Source organism: Sycon ciliatum, unplaced genomic scaffold (assembly GCF_964019385.1).
Source record: "Sycon ciliatum unplaced genomic scaffold, ocSycCili1.1 SCAFFOLD_576, whole genome shotgun sequence".
Lineage (NCBI taxonomy): Eukaryota > Metazoa > Porifera > Calcarea > Leucosolenida > Sycettidae > Sycon > Sycon ciliatum.
Genome location: NW_027044775.1, coordinates 38,587 through 58,467, shown reverse-complemented (window position 1 = coordinate 58,467; position 19,881 = coordinate 38,587). Strand labels below are relative to the sequence as shown.

The 19,881-nt window shown below is 49.1% G+C and overlaps 1 protein-coding gene across 1 annotated transcript; it reads left to right on the top strand.

Moving 5' to 3' along the window:
- Positions 1 to 12,376: 12,376 nt before the first annotated feature.
- LOC135830587 (uncharacterized) lies at positions 12,377 to 18,011 on the top strand. The gene is made up of 5 exons (XM_065342823.1): positions 12,377 to 12,559; positions 14,042 to 14,104; positions 14,676 to 14,861; positions 15,741 to 15,812; positions 17,343 to 18,011. The coding sequence occupies exons 1-5, from the start codon at positions 12,392 to 12,394 to the stop codon at positions 17,460 to 17,462; spliced, it is 609 nt and encodes a 202-aa protein (XP_065198895.1). The 5' UTR covers positions 12,377 to 12,391; the 3' UTR covers positions 17,463 to 18,011.
- Positions 18,012 to 19,881: the final 1,870 nt, after the last annotated feature.

The window sequence follows — 19,881 nt, the reverse complement described above, 5'->3', positions numbered from 1 at the left end:
TTTCACTGCTTAAACCGGGACGCAGTACGGAGGGCTGCCCTTCACACCCATGGCGCAGCTGGGCCATCTGGGGTGGATGCCGATGGTTTGTTGTTTGTTTGTTTGTATTTATTTTGATTCGCAAGTTCAAACGGGCATAGACCCAATAACATGAAAGCGAATATGAAAATCATAATGAGAATGAGAATTCAAATACTTTGATCTTCAACGTAGAGTCAGCGGTACATCAGAGGGAGATCGGGTACAACAGAAAGAGAACAGAAAAAAATCAGATTTCGCTTGTCGACATCTACAGGGCGCAGGTATAGGGGATTACCTGCGTGCGAAACTGCCGAGCGTGATGGATGGCACGGATGTCGCTGGGGAGGGCATTCCATAATACAGCACCCTTGCAAGCAAAGCGCCCCCGCCCCGCAACCGAACGGGAAACTGGCACGCACAGGCCCATGGCAGATTGGAGCCGAGTAGGGCCGGGTGCAGCGGGGGTTAGCAGGGCTTGCAACTCTGGACTTGCCAGTGCATAACGACAGCGCCACACCAGGTATGCTAGCTTCTGATTAAAGACTTCTGCCACACGGAACACTGCAATGCGCTCCAGCAGGTCGCGGGCAGACGACCACGGAGGGCGGCCAAAGACAGCACGAGCCCCGCTGTTCTGCAGGACCTGTAGACGGTCGAGGTACCTTCTTTGCAGTGAGCTAGAGTACGCGTTTGAGGCATACAGCAGGTCAGACATGATCAGCGATCTAAAGTAGGTCATGCGTGACTGGTGATTCAGGCAGCGGCGCATTCGCCAGAGTGCTCCGATCTTCTGCGACACGCGTGCAGAACATTTGGCAATGTGGGCGTGCCAGGACATGCAGGAATCGATTGTGGCGCCAAGATAACGAGCACTTGGCACACTAGGCAGTGAAGTGTCATGGCAGACGACCTGTAGATCCGCTGTGTGCTGACGGCCGGCAGGAATTGGCACGACTTGGCTCTTGCCAGCATTGAGGATCAGGCCTCGATCCTTAAGCCAGTCTGCAAGGATTGAAACAGAAGCAGATAAGACATCGGATACCTCCTGTGCTGTTCGCCGGCTGCACGCGAGCGCAATGTCGTCCGCGAATTGAACTGACTCGGACTGGCCAACTACAGCGGGGACCTCGCGGGTGTAAAGGCTGAACAGAATGGGGCCCAGCACCGAACCTTGGGGGACACCACTCGTGCAAGCTGATATAGAGCTAGTCCGCGACCCCAGACAGACACGTTGAGTGCGACCGGATAGGTAGCTGGCGAACCAGTCCAAGGCAGTACCGGACACCCCAACACTGTGGAGATCCTGCAATAGCTTGTCATGTTGGACTTTATCGAAGGCTTTGGACATGTCTAACAGGCATACACCTGTGAATAGGCCCTGGTCCTTGGCTGTTAGGATGCGGTTTGACATAAGGACGAATGCGTCTTCAGTAGAGTGGCCACGCCTGAACGCAAACTGGGTTGTTGGTAACGATGCTGTTATGTCCAGGAAGGTGATGAGCTCCTTCTGAACCAACTTCTCTAGCAGCTTGGAGAGTATGGGTAGAAGGGATACAGGGCGGAAGTTAGTTGGCAGCGATGGATCACCAGATTTATGCAGTGGGATGACATTAGCTAGCTTGAACGCCGAGGGCACATGTCCGCACGACAGCGAGGCATTGAACAGGCTAGTGACAGACGGCGCCAAGACGTCAGAGCAGAGTTTGAGGACTGCCCCTGGTACGCCATCGCTGCCTGTTGCCTTCGCGGGATTAACTTGCTGGAGTAGCCGTTCAACAGCACCGATACTGACGTGTGAGAACTTGGGGAGGGAAGTGCGGGGTGGAGGCCCGAGGGGAGCAGACAACGTTTGCGGTCGACAGTCATCAGTAACCACCTTGTGGAAGGCTGAGGCGACATCTTCGATCGTACAAGAGGGTTCAACATGGGGACGGTCTCTACAGGTGACTTTGTTAATGGTACGCCAAAGCTTCTTGGTGTTTCCTGCGTTTGCTGTACATTGTCCCTGGAAGTAAGTGTTTCGCTTCTGTCGGTATGCATTTCTAGCTTCCGCACGGGCGCGCTTGAATGCAGTGTGGAGCGCAGCGTTTGCTTTGTCTCCCCGCCACCGCCTATGCAGCCGCTTCTTGCGCTGGGTGAGCTGGAAGAGGTGCCGATCCGACCAGGGTGGTAGCTGCTTCCGCTTGGCAGAAGAACACTGGAGAGGAGCATGCTGGTCGAGGATCGCCAAGAGTTTGTAGTGCCAAATTGACCACATGTCATCAACTGTAGTGTTCGGAGGCCAGGTATCAAGGTGTGCTGCATCAAGGTCGTCTCGGAAATCAGGTATGTGGATTCTACGTACGTTGCGGAATGGCTTCCTCGAGTTACATGCTTGTCTTGGCACTTGAACGTGCAGGCCCAAGAGGACCTGAACGGCATCATGGTCGCTGAGGGTAGACGGCACTACGGCGCAACTCCGGGCATCATCGCAACTTGTGAGGATCAAATCGATGATCTTGCCATTGGGGCACTGGGGTGTGGTCCTAGTGGCAGTTGTGACCAGGTTTCTGAGGCCATAAGATGCTACCAAATCTGAGAAGCGCTGATAGTGCGGGGATGTTGTGCCGGCTCCGACATCGACATTGAAGTCTCCAAGCACAGTCATAGATGGTGTCAACAATGCTGCTTTATGAAGCGCTCCATCAAGTCTTTCCCAATAGGTGACTGTTGAGTCGGGCGGGCGGTACATGCAGCCTATGAGATGCTGGCGACCACGTCTGTTTACCGAAATCCAGGTGCCTTCAAGGCCGTCTACGTGGAGATCAGGACGGTGAGACACAGGGAGCGTTGATTTGTAGAAAATGCATACTCCTCCTCCCTGGCGGCCATAGCGGTCGCAGCGGACAACACAGTAACCAGGAATGTGGATCTCATTATCAGATATGGTGCTGTTCAACCACGTCTCGCAAAGGGCAATTACATCCCACATATGCAGGTTAATAAGGTCTTCTAGCTCTGCAACCTTGTGTCGAAGACTGCAGATGTTTAAGAAACCGACCCGAATCTCACCCAGTAGACGCAGCTGTGGTGCGGGGGGTTGCACAATAGCGCGAGGGAAAAATGAATTGGCATTGGGATTAAGAGTAAATGTGGTAATACATTGTATTAGAGAAGGAAAGAGGGCATCCTGACATAAGACTGCACCAAACACAAAACAGAAAGTTTACTTATCTACTTAGCGGCTGCTTCTGCAGCTGTTCACTCGATCAGCCACTTGCTGCATCTCACGCGCTGAGGCTTGGTGTGCCCAGGCGACTTGAGGGTCCGGGGATGGGGGACGCCTGCCGGTCAGAACTTTGGGAGTGAACGTATGTTTTCCTGTTGCCAGGACAAAACCAGCCTCATCTGGAGACGAGTGGCCAGCTTTGCCACGTGCTTTGGGAAATGCAGGCATGACGGGTGTCGTGACCGGGGCCTGCAGGCGCGCTGGATGGGGCACAGGTATTGTGGACGGCAATGTTGTGCCTACAGGACGGGGTTGCTGGGATGAGACACCGCTCTCCTGTGGAGGCGACTGCTGACGCTGCAGCTCCTGCTGTGGAGGCGGCGAAGGCTGCTGCTGGCGCTCCTGGTCCTGCTGGGCATCTACTTGTACGCATTCTGCATCGTGTTGCTGTTGCTGTTGGCTCATACTGACAGAGTGAACTGCATGTGCGTACGATCGGGCCCCAGTAGGCCTAGCCCAAATTTGCCGGCAATTCTTCCAGCAAAATATCGAAATTTCCCACGAAAAGAAATTGCCAGCAAATTCCGAGCAAAATATCGAATTCACAGAGGATCCGGGTGTGTTTTGGCAATTTTATTCTAATTTCTTTGGTTTCATTGGGCCAACGTCGTGCTGAAATAGCTCGTGCAGGTTGTCAGGGGTACATAAATTTGAAATCATGCTACAAAATCCGTAATACTGACACCATTTTCAGTTTTGCTTTCCTCATCAGAGTCACCATCCACTTTTACCAAAGTAGACGGTTCATTCGAAGCTATTTTTGCCACAAAGCAGGAGCAAAATGGAGCAAAATATCGGAAACGAAAGGCAATGCCAAGCAAAATATGGAAAGTGCTTGGGCAAAATTTGCCGGCAAAATATCGAAGCGCCCCGAGCAAATTTGGGCTAGGCCTAGGCCCCAGTGCTGCTGGCTGCAGTCGCCTTTTTCGGGCAGTCTCTGGCCATGTGATCAGAAGCATGACAGCAAAAGCAGGTCTGCTGTTGCCCGCGGTGGTACGTGCGGTGCAATGTACGGGATATGCGTAGTTTGCACGGTACGGGTTTCTGGAGCACCACAAGTGCACGTCGAGTCCCCGTGAGGATTTTTACGCCCTCATGGGTGAGGCTTTCTCTCTCAATTATCCCGACAAGTTGCCCAAACTCAGCCAATGCTGAGGCAATGTGACCGTCATGCCGATTGGGTGCACAGCCATACACAAGGACATGACACGAAGACAGTGAGCCATCACCCGGCAGGACACTCACCCGCTCTCCTTTTAGTTCCAGTCCACTCTCCACGAGACGATTTCTAATGTCGAAATTGGACAGGGTGAGAACACACACCCCCGGCCGGCTCTGGAGATCGATCTGGATGACCAGAGTTAGCTCGTATCCGGAGGAAGCTATGGCCTTGGCAATGTCCAAGTGTTCGATGCTCCGTCGACAAGGAAAGTGGCAGTTTACAGTCTCCATCACAGGAGCTCCGAAATACTCACTGCTCTCAAGCTCAATTTTTTTTATTATTTTTTTTTTTTTGATGGGTGGCGAAGAATGACAACTGCGTTTTCCGGTGCCGCGGATGAACTGTGTGATAGCTTGGCTAACTGTGCCCGCCGCATTGCCACGGCATACGTCGATCCAGAAGCCCTAGAGGCATTTACAGCTGCCAGGCTGATCCCGCTGGACAAGAAGCCTGGCGTTAGGCCGATAGGTATTGGAGAGACGGTCCGCAGAATACTGGGCAAGGCGATCCTTGCAGTGACTGGGGACCTTGTGCAGTCTGCCGCAGGCTCTCTTCAGCTCTGTGCTGGCCAACCGAGTGGGATCGAAGCTGCTATACACGCCATGAACGACACCTTTCACAATCCGGACGTGGATGGAGTGCTCCTTGCGGACGCCTCCAACGCCTTCAACCGGTTGAACCGCAAAGCCTGCCTCCTGACCATCCGCCATCTCTGCCCGGCACTGGCCCCAGTGGTCATTAATACATCCCCCGCTCGTCTCTATGTCGACGGAGAAAGTATTCTATCGTGTGAAGGCACCACCCAGGGTGACCCCATTGCCATGCCTATGTATGCCTTGGGTGTCACCCCGCTTATCGCTGATGTTGCTTCTGCCGACGTGGTACAGGAATGGTACGCGGATGATTCTTCAGCTGGCGGCCGCCTACGCCCGCTACGGCGATGGTGGGATGACCTGAATGCAAAAGGGTCGGATTATGGGTACTTCCTGAATGCAACAAAGTCGATCCTGCTCGTGAAACCCGAGGCGTACGAGGAAGCCACTGTGATTTTTGCTGGTACTGGTGTGCGTATTGAGAAGGATGGTTGTCGTCATCTAGGAGCAGCCCTTGGCACGCCGTCCTTTGTGGAAGAGTACGTTGCTAATAAGGTCACCGACCGGGGTCCAGCAGATTCGTCGTCTGGCTGAATTTGCATCGACTCAACCTCAGGCAGCCTACAGTGCCTTCATTCAGGGACTACAGCCGCGGTGATCCTTTCTCTCAAGAACCCTTGAGGATGCCCCTGCACTGTTTGGTCGTCTTGAAGACGTGATTCGGGACATCCTGATCCCAGCTCTGACAGGCCACGCGCCACCGTCTTCTCAGGAGCGTGCACTGCTGGCCTTCCCATGTCGCCATGGTGGTCTTGGCATCACCGACCCGACATCTATGGGCGGCAACTACCGCAATTCACGCAAGATCACGACATCCCTGTGGGAGAAACTATAGTCACAGGCTGTTTCAAAAAGATTTACAATCAGGTTTGGGTCTTAAAAAGTATGAAGATAAGGGAAATTTGGACAACAAAGTACATAGAATGGCTTGTTAGGACACGGCAAATTGTTCTGTGAAGGTTTCGGAACAATTGGACCAACCGTTAAGGAGTTAGAATTTCGGCCAGGTTTCCGGCCTTTTCCCATGGTTTACAATTTGCCCAGGAAGCCAGTATCGATTTTTTATCAAAACCCACGATTTATCCTTTCCTTCTTTGGCCTTGTGGTTATGAATGCTGTCTGCTGACCATGAAGTTGTGAGTTCAAATCCCTACCTATCCTCAAGTCAAACTTTTTTTTCATTGTTTTGGTGATCAAGCTGGTACAAGACAAAGAAGATGGCTGCACCAAACGACTTGTTGTTGGAGGTCGCGCTTCCTGCCGAACTGACTGACACTTGACTGGCTCACGCCATGTGAACACACCCACAACACTGCAATGGTTTGAGTGAATATGGAAGTCATCGCGCTGTAGCTTTTCGAGATTTATTTTTAGTATTTCAAGATCGCCAATTTATTTGAATTTAGCAGTCAACGCCGTCTGCTATCAGCGTTCACAAGCGTCTGTTTTTCTCAAAATGTCGTCGAAGTCACATGGATAGCTTTGCCAAGTCATGGCCTTGGGAATGAGTCCGTGTCGATGTCGTTTTCGTCACACGGTGAGTGAATTGCATCGCAGCTCAAAGAAACTATTTTGGTCACAAAACGGATTGGGACACATGCCGCTCGTCAACATTTACAACACTTTCGTTTCGACATGTCCTCTCTGACTCCATTATCGAAGAACTCGTTTGTTGTAAACCAGACGTACGTCCATGACTGTGTCAATTCGTCAACGTGAGTGAGTTGTCATTTTTCCTGCTTTCGCGCGGAATATTTCTTCGAGTTCACAGTGAGTTTTTCCAGGCAGCGCTCGAGTGCTCATACGGTAAGACGCCAAACTCCGCGGGCGATCGCCAGGGTTGTAAATCTTTTTGAAACGGACTGTAATCGCCCAAGTTTCCTCCCTAGATGGCACCGCGGCGCAAGTTCTCCGCATGAAGGCAGAGGTACGTACGACTTTGCGAACCAACCTCCTGGCAGCCGTGAAGTATTTCAAGGATGGTGCTGGAGCAGAGCTTGAGCTGCAATTGACCCTAGCTTCGGAGACGCGATATCGGGCAGTGCGTCGGAGTCGCTACGACATGTCATAGACGTCGCGAAGGAGAAAGGGTCGTCGAGCTGGCTGACGTGCCGTCCACTTAAGAAATATCATTTTAATTTAACAAAGGGAGAGTTTTGGGACGGACTCTGCCTCTGTTACGGATGGACACCGGCCAGGGTACCGTCACACTGCTCTTGCGGCCAAGAGGCAACTGTCGCGCATTCCCTGTCGTGCCCCTATGGAGGGTTTCCCTCCATTAGACACAATGGTATTCGGGACGTCACGGCCCGGCTGCTGGACGAGGTGTGCACCAGTGTGTCCATCGAGCCCTTGCTGCAACCGCTGACGGGGGAGCGTCTTCGCTACCGGACCGCAAATGTGGAAGACCGTGCCCGGTTGGATGTCGCTGCCAATGGTTTGTGGGGCAGTCGTTTTGAGCGTACACTTATTGATATACGGGTTTTTAATCCTCACTCACGCTCAAATCGATCTGCACCACATACTATTGTGTATCAGCGACATGAAAAAGAAAAGAGAAGGCACTATGAGGAGCGGGTGAGGCAGGTTGAGCAAGCCTCCTTTGTTCCGGCGGTCATGTCAGCCAGTGGCGGAATGGGTCCAGCATCAACAGCACTGTACAAACGAATTGCTCATCTGTTGGCGGAGAAGAGGGGTGAGCATTACTCTCATGTTATGGCATTTGTTAGATGCAGGATTTCCTTCAGCCTTCTGAAATCCTGTATCATGTGCATTCGCGGTTGTAGGCGTTTAAATTTTGGTTTGAAATTTGCACCCTCCTGCGGAGCCCACGCTGCTTTGGCAGTGGCGGAGGCTCGCTTGCCGACGTAACCGTCGGAGATCATCATGAACAATGGACTGACTAATTATTCACTTGTCCTGTCTTTATAAATAACATGTTATTGCATATGTTCTTGGTTTAGTTTTTGGCCTTTTTCGTGCTTTGGAGTTGATAACATTTTCCTCACCAGCTTCGGAGAAGGGGGCCTCCAGCTGGCTGACTTGCCGCCCTCTAGCCATCCATGGATTTCGTTTGTCCAAGGCGGAGCTTCGCGATGCCCTCTGTGTCCGGTACGGGTGGACACCAGCACGCCTGCCATCAGGATGCGTCTGTGGCCATGGTAACTTTGACGTCACCCATGCCTTGTCCTGCAGTACTGGGGGATTCCCCAGTATTCGACACAATGAAATTCGAGACCTCACGGCTGATGTTCTGCGTCAGGTCACGCATGGTGTGTGCACAGAACCGATGCTGCAGCCAGTCACCGGAGAGAAATTCCGGCTTCTGTCCACAACGACCGCTGATCAGGCTCGTCTTGATGTTGCCGCCAACGGAATCTGGGGTGGCCGATTTGAGCGCACCTTTTTTGATATAAGGGTTTTCAACCCCTACGCTGCCTCAAATCGCGCTGCCTCAGTTTCCTCGGTGTATGCACGTCATGAAAAGGAGAAACGCCGGAGATATGAGCAGCGTCTGCTTGAGGTTGACCGCGCCACGTTCGTGCCAGTAGTGCTGTCAGCCACTGGTGGCACTAGCAAGTGTGCATCGGCCCTGTTCAAGCGTCTTGCCAGCATGCTATCTGACAAGCTGAAGGAGCCGTACTCCGTGACGATGGCATGGCTTCGCTGCAAGCTAAGCTTTGCATTAGTCCGAGCTAGCGTGATGTGCCTTCGTGGGGCAAGATCATCATCCGCACACCGTGTCACCAGGGACCCCGCGTCTGTAGTGGTAGCCGAGGCACGTGTTTCCTTGCAGGACTGTTGAACTAAAGTCAGACATGTACATTTTTTTCTAGAGGTCTAGTCATGTACTTGTCATGATTCTTTTCTATTTTATTCTTTTTACCAGGCGTGGGCCATCCCCTGGCCTGGATTATCAAAATGGGTGCCTTTAAAAATATTTGAAAATCGGGTATTGAGCCAATAATAAAAGTAGAAAGGAAAAGGACATATGGAAACGAGTTAAGAGTAACTCTCCACCACTGTAACTAGATACTATATACAGTCAGAAAGTGCAACAACTAGGCACAAAACTGACAGAGTACTGAGACATTCGACGTCCTGATACCTAGCTTCAACACTTTTTGACCCACCCAAGTTGGGTGGTGTGCTGCTTTGCTGCTTCGAATTGTAGTTAGACCGCTTTGTCAAATCGCCTACTGGTCTCGTCATCGTCCAGTGACAATCGACATTCTTTGTTCCGTTGGGACTGTAGCTTGTGCTCGTTTTCGTTGCGCTTGCCTTCCCCTCTTTGGTCTTTCCATAACCTTGAACCTTCCAAGTTGGAAGACTGTCGGTTAGCGCTACGAAGATGTGTTGAAGCTAGGTGTCAGGACGTCGAATGTCTCAGTACTCTGTCAGTTTTGTGCCTAGTTGTTGCACTTTCTGACTGTATATAGTATCTAGTTACAGTGGTGGAGAGTTACTCTTAACTCGTTTCCATATGTCCTTTTCCTTTCTACTTTTAAAAATATTTTTTTCTTTTTTTCTTTTTCTGTTTATTCTTTTTACCAGGCGTGGGCCATCCCTGGACTATCAAAAAAAAAAAAAAAACATGAATCGCATTTTCTTACAACATCCGCGTTGACGTCACATGAACCTTGATTTTTAGAGAAACAGCAAGGAAAGTCCGCGCAATGACGATCCCGCCGCAGTCTGCACGACAAGAAGTGAAGTGTGTCTTACCAGCGCTGAGCCATTTCGATCATGTTGTTCTTGACAAAATCGTTCAGCTACGCTGCTTTTAGCAGGGATATACTAGTAGTCTGCTCTAGCTGATGTCGATATCTACTGGTGCAGTAGTGGCGGTTGACGTCAGGAGAAAGTTGTAGCAGCGATATCTCAGAATCGGAATCGAAAATGAGAATTTCCATCGCTGAAGCCTTTGCAGTATTGGCTCTCCAAGCAGCAGTAAGATGGAGGACAGAGATGGTCTGAAACCACCGAGGCAGATGAAGTTCCGTACCCAGTGACTGTTTTTTTATTTTTTATTTATTTTTACTATGTTCACATTCCCAGCTCGAAAATAATAAAGGAAGACAATGGTACGAACGCACTGAGACTAGGACGAACGTGACAACAGGGGCTGCACTACTAGACGCAGCAGTGATGATGGTGGGGCATTGATGGCTCTGCCGACCTGAGGTCTCGGCATCACGGCCAAAAACACGCGCCAAGATAAAAGATAGAGCTGTACGAGTCAGGAAAGTGAAAAGAAAGGAAGGGTTAACACCAGCGAGTGTGCGGGAGAAACTGTGAGACTATTAATTAACACATTACAAGGGTTGTGACTGAGAGGAGCATCATCATGGCTGATCATGGCGAGTCGATTGTCCGAGCCAGTTGTGGTGCATAGATAGGGATAGACGCGCGAGAGCATCATCATAGCGAGTCGACTGCCCAGAGCCAGTTTGTCCGTCGCAGATGGCGATAAACGTTGGTTTTGAATGCTTGCATTCCCTTCCTGTGGGGTATTCCTGGCCTTCTCAATCATCATACAATCGCAGGACACTAGTCAATCAGCAAAAAGAAAGTACAACTATTTCATTTTTTGAATGGATAATAAGGGCATATTAATTTTAACATTTTCAATGGAAATCTTGATGCTGACGGTCCGCATAATGATTGTATTCCCCCGCGTATTGCCGCATAATCCTTACATACTTGACTGTTTTAGGCCGCATAATTATGCGCATAATTTGACAAATTTGTCCGCGCAATTCACGGGGGACGTTGTTGTAAATGAGGACTGAGTGTCAAAGTGTGTGGGTACCACAAGAATGCCAGGACATGACCGTCTCAGCATGCACTATCGAGCCAGTGACAGGTTGTGTGCGGGACCGTTCGCCCCTCCGTATCAGAGCTCTCATTGTCCATCTCGGACCAGATTCCACCTACCCCTTCCCCATTATCTAATATTTTCTGCTTTTAATTTAAATCCCCTCGAGCTTCTTGGCACCTCTGTTCGTTTGGTCACTGCGAATTAAAATAAAATCAACAACAACAACAACGGTGAGAATAAGGAATTCAAAAAACAAACAAAAAACAACAACAGCAACAACAACACGAGAATAAAGATTTGAAACAACAACAACCGCTGCTCCTCTGAGGCTCTCCAGTCAGTGGTGTCGGAGAGGACCTCTCCTGGCAGTCAGTTCCAATCCTAATATTTTGATTGATTGATTTGATTTGATTGATTTTTATTTCACGGATCCTCCAGAGGCAAATAGATGCCTATCGAAGGGAGTCTCCTTACTCTCCTAATAACCGCCCTATGCAAGCCTTGCCTTGCCAGCATTCCATCCCGCAACTGTTGTTGCTGTTGTTTACGTTGAATTATATTTGAAGTCTCAGCACAAACAGCTTTCTTTGACACATGGACGACCGAGTCCGTCCTGTTACTGCTGGTGAAGTCGAAGAGCGTCTCTGTTTTTCAAAGACTCCGAGGCTCTGATCCCGCCTGCCCGTTTTACCGGTACTTTTCTTGCAACTCCGCGGATATACCGGTAATGATATCAGCAGCGCGGGTCGCCAGGTCATGAACAGAGTTGTATAAACGGCTTTACGATATACATGTACAACTCCATGGTCACTGTCATGTACATGTATATAATGGTGAGATTTTTAATATAATGGTGTGTACCTTCGGATCGGACTACGGTACGACGCGGAAACTGTGAACAAGATCGCGCTTGTCTTGACGTTTGTGTCGCGCGCGGTCGCGCAAACCGAATGATCTTTCCCCGCTTTCGCTGTATGTCTACAAAAAAAATGTAGTCCGCCGTCGCGTCCGCGGAAGCGGGGAATATTCGAATGATCATTCGGTGCGCGCAACCGCGCGCAGCACAAACGTATTGCGCGCGTCCAACGGCTTCAGCAGACTCAACTGCACAGCTTTTGCGCGAAAGGCGACGTACATAGCAGTGCTACATGGCATCAAGAGTACATAATTTATGTACTCTTGATGGCATGCACATTGAGGACTGTATTCCAAGGCGGGCTCGGCCTAACCAGTAACCTTGTGACAACGTCTTGCCAAGCCAATTGCGCCCTTTCGTTGTTAGTGCTAGTGTAAAAGGCAAGGTCTTGAGCATAGTTGGTTCTCAATCAGTGGTAGAAAATCCTCCACTGTGACCTTACCAGAAACTCTGAAGTGACGTTTACATTACTCCCCTGTTATTTTCCGTCATGGCCGTTTCAAGATCCGTGCTGCTGCCTTTGGCCGTTGTGCTTGTGGGCCTGTTCGGCTTGGTATCTTCGGCGAAGCTCAACCTGTGCCAGCTGACTGGCCTTGCCTACACGCCAACATCGCAGGTGAAGACACTGGCCTGCAGTGCCGTCGACCAGTTCAAGAAGGTATGTCGATCTTGATGTGGGATTGTGCTTGCTACTGTATGTACATGTACGGGCAGTGTTGTCGGGGGGCGCTCGTTGCAGTGGGCGCGATCGCATCTCTTCTGTATGATCACAATGCACGTAATTAATTCGTATACCAAAACGGGCAGAGCTGTCAGATCAAACGTTGACCAAAGCTGTAAGGAAATATTAATGCACAGATTCACCATGTAAACTTGTACGATTACAGTTTCACTAAGACGTTCGGCACAATATTGTCCTCGGTTCCCATGGCACAGTGCATGATTGTATAGAACTGCAATCACGATTACGGTTGTTTGTTTGTTTGTATTCTTTATTTAGAGTGGGAAGTCCAAACAGGCCCTAGCCTAATAACAATGGTGCCACTAGTGAGGGAATGATGTATATCGGTCTTTATCAGAGAAGGAGTGATGTCCTGATGTAGCTGTATTGTAACTGGGTAGTTAGTTGCGCTCGGTGAAATCCGGCCCAAAGTGCAAAGCAGGCGCCCTGGACCTTTTTCCGATTCCATCACTGTATTTGTGCATGAGTATACGTGTACGTCCAGCCGCATTCGTGCCACTTCCAGGGCGTCACGGGCCATGCGAGTTGAGGGCTCCAAATAAGGGTCGAATTTCACGGAGCGCAACCGTGTACTTCGAAGTGTGTGCAGTCTGTATAGAGAATAGAATTGCTTCAAATCAGGGAGTTCTAGTACATGTAGTACAATACCGGTATTGTACTACTCCCTGCTTCAAATCTATCACGTGACCAGACGAGTATCTAATAATGGTACCACGGGACTTGGCGTGTTTCAGGTGTGAGCTGCATGCATGACGAGTATTCTCACATCGATAATAATTATAATAGCATGCTACATGGTTCTATTTTTCAATGCACTGGCCTTGACCTTTGAACTGCATTTCTAAAGTGTATATACATGTCTGTGCAACTCAGGGGGGTCGTCAAATACCTGTATTCGACGACTTCCTAGCTGATGTGCACCCTGTGCTTGAAGGGTACAGGGTTGGGTACAGGGTTGTAAGCAAGCCTGCTTTGTTTGGGTAAAGCTCCCTGCTGATCACTTTGCACTGGTTTTTTTACTCACATAGGGCCTTGGGAACAGAGTGGTTTCACATCTATCACATGACCATACAGGGCAGCCATGTTGGCTTCCAACTGACAACTCCACTCAACCCCTGCATCTATGGGTCACATGATATCGGCCATGCCGCTTCCAATGTCCACATATGCACATGCCATGGTCGCTTTCTGCACAAATGTAGTCACGTGACAAACTGATGTGAACGCCACTCTCTTGAATGATGTCATGTGATGTGGAGCTCTGCCGTCATAGCACTGGGGGATTGTACAAGCACTCTTTTGGGGCACCGTACAGAGAAAAAAAAAAACAGACGTGCTGTTGCTGTGGACTTATCCAAATACTGCTTTGTTCTGGTCTTTTCGATTCCTGATTCTCAGGATGCTGGCGGCAATATCGGTGTCACTTTCCCGCCGGGTTCCATTATGCTACCAGTGCCCAATGTAAGTGCCGCACTTTGTTTCTGCTTTTCATTGGAACTTCTAGAACTTAGGAATGCATACAAGAAGATTTGTTGTTTGCGGCACTCAAGCTCGTACCTATTTCCGCCGGCTTAACTTTACACTTCACTTCAGTCGATAAAGCAATTCCAAGTCGCTGCCACGACTTCATGTAATACTTGCACACACCGTGTGGCATGTGCTTTGAGATTCTGGTGCCCCGGACCCGGTCAACTGCAGTTGGGCTCTCTCGGGGCAAATTTTATTCGGAATGAAAGAGATGGCTTGTATTTCGTATTAAACGCGGCTTTTGTGTTCTGAAGGTTGCTGTTTATTGATTTCTTGGTACAGTCCTGCTTGGCGTTCATGGCTGATGGTCCTCAATCAATTCTAGCAAATACCTCTGCCTGTGAGCTTATGGTCACCAACATTTACCATGCCTGTGTGCTTACGGACATTAGCTAAACAAAATTACGTTGCGGCACCTCACGTCATCCCCCTCCAGATGTCCATGAACTGCTACTCAATAATCTTGTGTCTCTTTTGTGTTTGTGTTTTTCCCAAACCCGTGCAGCCAACTAAGTTCGATCACTTCCAACTGTCCATGTTCGCCTTGAAGACCACCCTTGACCGACAGTACTACGAGAAGGCTGCCGGCTACGAAGTTATTCTGAACGGCGAAGGCTCACGTCACTACACTACGCCCTTCGCGTCGCTTGGCAACAACATGACAAACGTGGAGACCAAGGTTGCAACCCTGGTAAGCATTCACGCCATGAACACACCAGGAGCAAATACAGAAATCACTGCAGGGGAGGGGGCTTCAGTTGCTCGGAGCCAAAACTGAATAGCTGGTACATGTTTCCAGTCCTGTCAGACATGTTATTATAACGAGTCGCAAATTTAACGATTGTCCAAAATTCATAGGTTCACGAGAAGATATGTTAACGATCTTGCAGTATTTCGGCTTATCCACACACAACATATGAAGCAGTATGGCCTCAACGGATCTTATTATAACGAAGAAATGTCATCCGTTAAAACTTTAGATTTACTTCCTCGTTATATATACATGTCTTACAGTAGTAGCTTAGGAGCTGCATCTGCGCCTTGATCCAAGAGGGTGGTGGCGTTCCTGCGGATGTGGAAAACTGGGCCTTTGGCCGAGTCTCACGCGAACCGTGAATTTTTTTTTTACAGTAGTGGATTTGCGAAATTTCGTGTGACAGTGTATACAGGCAGCAGCCCCCAATCACCCCTGCACACCATAATGTGAAGCATTCAGTCGTGATGTGTTCAATCTCAAACATTCAACAGTGCTAACCTGTCCGAATTTCTAAAACGCAAACATTTCTTGTCGCAAACATCACCCGTTTGCACAAGTGTGGACATGTTACCACCTGTAGAGCAGTTTCATATCCTGGTCATGTGACTACATTTGTGTAGAAAGTGATCATGGCATGTGGACACTTGAACCAACATGGCCGACATCATGTGATGATGATAGATGTGCAAATGCTCCATAGTAAGTGTGAAGGAAGAGATTCCAGCTAATAATGAGCAGTGTTCATGGAGGTGTATGCTTTTCAAAAAACTTGAGTTCATTCTGGCGTTTTTCTGTTCCACCTTTTGTTTTCAGTTGGCCGAAGTCACCGGTTTCTGTTACAACTGCACTATTAACGTCGACCCAGTCACCTTCCCCAAGGCAAAGGTCAGTATGTGTTGTGTCAGGGAGACCTTTAATACTAAGGAGGAGAACACACTTCAGGCTCTTGACCAATGTCTTCTTGAAGGTTTTCACGAGTATACTTTCAAGCCTTCTCGTTAAGCAAAAGAAAAGGGAAACGAACATTGGAATATGTACAGTAGACAGGTGATAAAACAGTGCAAGTGAGACCTTTCCGACAGTAGAAGTTTGCGAATTGCAACTAAACATGTACAAGAAGTCAACAAATATTTGGCGCATATTGATTTTCGGTTATTTTTGGCCTAGAATCTGTTGAGGCTAACATTAAATTTTTGTTTTGCAAGGTTCAGTGTGACAGTGTATACAGGCAGCAGCAGTACAAGCTGAAATTGTAATGCACCAGAAGTTTGGAGACTCACACTCACAGGACCTGGGGATGTCTGCCATTTGTGACTGCAAGAAAAACTGTACCCGGAGCAAAAACTCTAGTCAATTCCATGATCTTCTTCAAACTAAGATTGGCTTGTAGCGTGGCAGTTGGACATGATTGGGTATGCACAACAGAACTTCTTTTTCCACAGTATGACAATGGGTGTGGTTTGGTTGGGTGTGTCAGGAAGACCTTTAACAGCAAAAGTGTCGGTTACTGAAAGTGTGTACTGCAAATGCAGTGCTTCAACAAAGGAAAATTCAAAATTAAAATTTCCCCGCACTTTCAGGAAGTCATTGTGATTATGGATACATTGACGCGTGCAAATGTTTGCCCAGCACCGTGTGAAGTGGATCACAGGTTGCCAGTGTTATCTTGGTCACACGTGTGCAAGTGTTTGCACGTCCTGTGAATGGCCTATAAGCACTGCATTTGCAGTACACACTTTCAACAACCGACACCTTGCAAGTGTAATCAAGAGTACATGAATTATTGTACTCTGGGTATAGTCGTGAGCACACGGGCCCCAACCAAGTTCAAAAATCAGTTGCACGCGTGTGTCCAAGTTTACCATAATAGGGAGGTTCCGGGGTACGATTTTTCGTGCCAAAATCCGTAGAGGCTCTACGGATTTTTTATAAGTCGTTTTCGAGCAGTGAAAAGTTCCGGGGTACGAAACTTATGTGTTTGCCGTCATTGCCTAGGTTACGATCGCAAACACGTCACATTCCCGCGCTATGTCTTTTTATTTTGAAAATTTGTACCGAAATCAAAACTTCCCGCGAAAAATCGATGTTTCTCGTACCAAATTTGTACGCGAAAAATCTTTCTGCACCCGATGACGCAAAAATCTCCATACGAAGCATGGTTCGTATGAAAGCCAGTCCACACGGATTCTCGTGCCGAAAAATCGTATGGAGCACGCCTGGAAAAAATCCGTAGCGCCCATACGGATTTTGGCACGGAAAATCGTACCCCGGAACCTCTCTAATATGCGAGTAAATATCCTTGGAAACGATAAAAGTGAGTTTGCACATCGTGTGAATGACTATAAGACAGTAATTATACGGGCAAAAAAATAATTCTGGCAAAAAAATTGCTTTTTGTTGTTGTTTGTTGTCCAGTCAACCTACACTGACCTAGCCAACTATTATGGCGATATGGCGCTGTTCAACTACGGCCTGCTGAATGCCGCTGTCTTCTCCTCGAGGAACTGCGTGTTGCCCTGCAGACTCACTCAGTGATTATTGCGTCACCAGCGGCTAAGTGCTGTCTACTCGCCGACACTTGCGGATTACGCTGCAGACGGCGCCGCACTGCAGTGATCGTTGTGTCCGTTTAGGGTCCCAGCCCGTCTTGCCCTATGCCTGCATTGTGTACTATTGGTGCCCTGATCTTCCACACATGCCCAAACGGAACGGTATGCATCCAAACAGACACTCATCTGTCGCTATAATCTGTATTGTATAAAGCTGCCTCTTTTTTGCTACTGGGTTCTCCAAACACGAGACTTTGCCTCGCCCGTTCCCAACTCAACTTCAGCTTTGCTCTCCCTTGAAGCTAGCCTTTTGTCCACTGACATTGAAGTTCTCTTTTCCCTTGTATTAGTTATTTTATATCCGTTCTTGCAAGTCCATTGTCTGACGTCTAGTTCACCGCTTTTTACCTCACAGAAAGGAATTTTCTGATTCCTTCTCGCCCAGATGAGCCACCATGCTGTATTTATTACGTTCTGGACTACCTTTACAATGCTATTGGACCGGAACACACACTGAAAACATACTCCAGTTCAATTGGTCGTCGAATCTGAGGGCTGGGTTTCGGGAAGGTAGAAGCCAGGAGTCGTTTTTTTAGTAGGTGTGTTAGTGCATGTCCACATAACTGGCAAGGCAGGGTTGGGCCTTTTTTCTTTTACAAATAATGACTACAGTCTATTTCTAAACTATAGACGCGTACCTAGGCAAAAACCGTTATGCCAGCATCTACACCACATAAAATCTGTGATCACTTTGTGCATAATTTTTTCCCAAATTGGGCATCTGTTATCCAATCGTTTAGAAACTGTATGAGAGTAATAGACCAATCCCGAAAAGATTGTCTGGGTTCGAAAGGGGGCATGTCAACTGAGAGTACACTGTACAACACATACATGGCACTACCTGATCAGCATGCGGCACAGGACGTGTTTGATAGTTCGCGTGTGAATGCGAGGGTAAGTACACGATTTTCTCGTTAGTTTGCATGCAAGAGAGACGATGCGACACAAAGCGAAGCCCTTTGTAGTTTTCTCTCTCGTACTGGTAATGGCCTGCTGTTGGAGTTGAAATGCTAAGACATAATCCTTGTTTCGCTCTTCTGTGTAGTGTGAAGAGGTCAACGAACATGTAGAGCTCACTTTGATGAAGTAGGCAAGGCTGTGAGCGCTGTGGCTCAAAGCGATAGGCCCTAAATCTTACGAGATATTTAGAGTGCTATTGTTTGTTGCGAGCGCTTCGTCTTCGATGAGTCCTGCCTCTTTCCTGGCAGCTGCCCTCCTATAGGACCAACCACGAAGTGACTGTACTCATCTGCAGCCGATCAATGTTATATTGCACAAGAAGATATCGTTTTCGCCAACCAGTGCCCCGCCAAAGACCATCGCCGTGTCACACCGTCGGAACGAGTTCATGTCTTCATGATGAGAAACATCATTCGCGCGAGCGTGATGAAGAACTATTTCGAAAGACAACATAGTCTTTACCCCTGGGACGACAACTATGTGCACGTCCTGCAAGGGATGTCACCAGCGACATCGACGAAGACGACGGCAGTATTTCGGAAACCTGGAGTCAGCGGAGGTCGTCAAGCTCCTCCGCGACCCGGTACATGTACAGTGTAGGTGACATGGTTGGTTGGTTGGTTGGTTTTATTTCACTTCGCACATTCAAACGGGATGACGACCCAATAAAATGACGGCGAAGGCTTAGCCTAGAAGTGGCTATGGAAGAACATAGTAAGAGCTATGGCAGCACATAGTAAGAGAATAGGATACTAATAACTGCGGGTAAACGGGGGGAGAGAGAGAATACGATGTATCTGTGATACTACGTCCGGGTCACTGAACTGCACGGGGAGGGAGAGCAGAGCGATAAGCAGCAACTCGAACTACTCCCTACAGGCGTATGGTACACATGCATGCTTAAACTCAGGTAGCCGGGTAATTGTGCGGACCTCACCAGGGAGAGCGTTCCACAGCAGAGCACCAGCAACAGAAAATCTCCGCTGACCGCGGCGGCTACGGTTTGCCTGGCTTAGTAGGCCATTTGACTGCTGATGGCGGGTAGGGGTGCCTTGTGCCGGGGTCAGAAGCTGGGCGAGCACAGGGCTGGTGCGGGCGTGGATGCACCGCCAGATGGTGATCAATATTTTCTGCCTGTAGAGCTCGCTGACACGGTACAGGGAGTGAGCAGTGAGCAGCGGCTGCATGGCTGTCCGGGGCGGGTTGCCATCGATACAGCGGATGGCTCTGTTTTGCGTGGTTTGCAGTCGTTTGAGTTGACCCTCTCGCATTGCGGCTGAGAAACAGCAGGAGCCATAAAGCAGGTCGGGCATTATGACCGCCTTCACATACACCTGACGAGAGCGTCTTGATAGGCTTCGGCGTGCCCGCCACAAGGCGCCAAT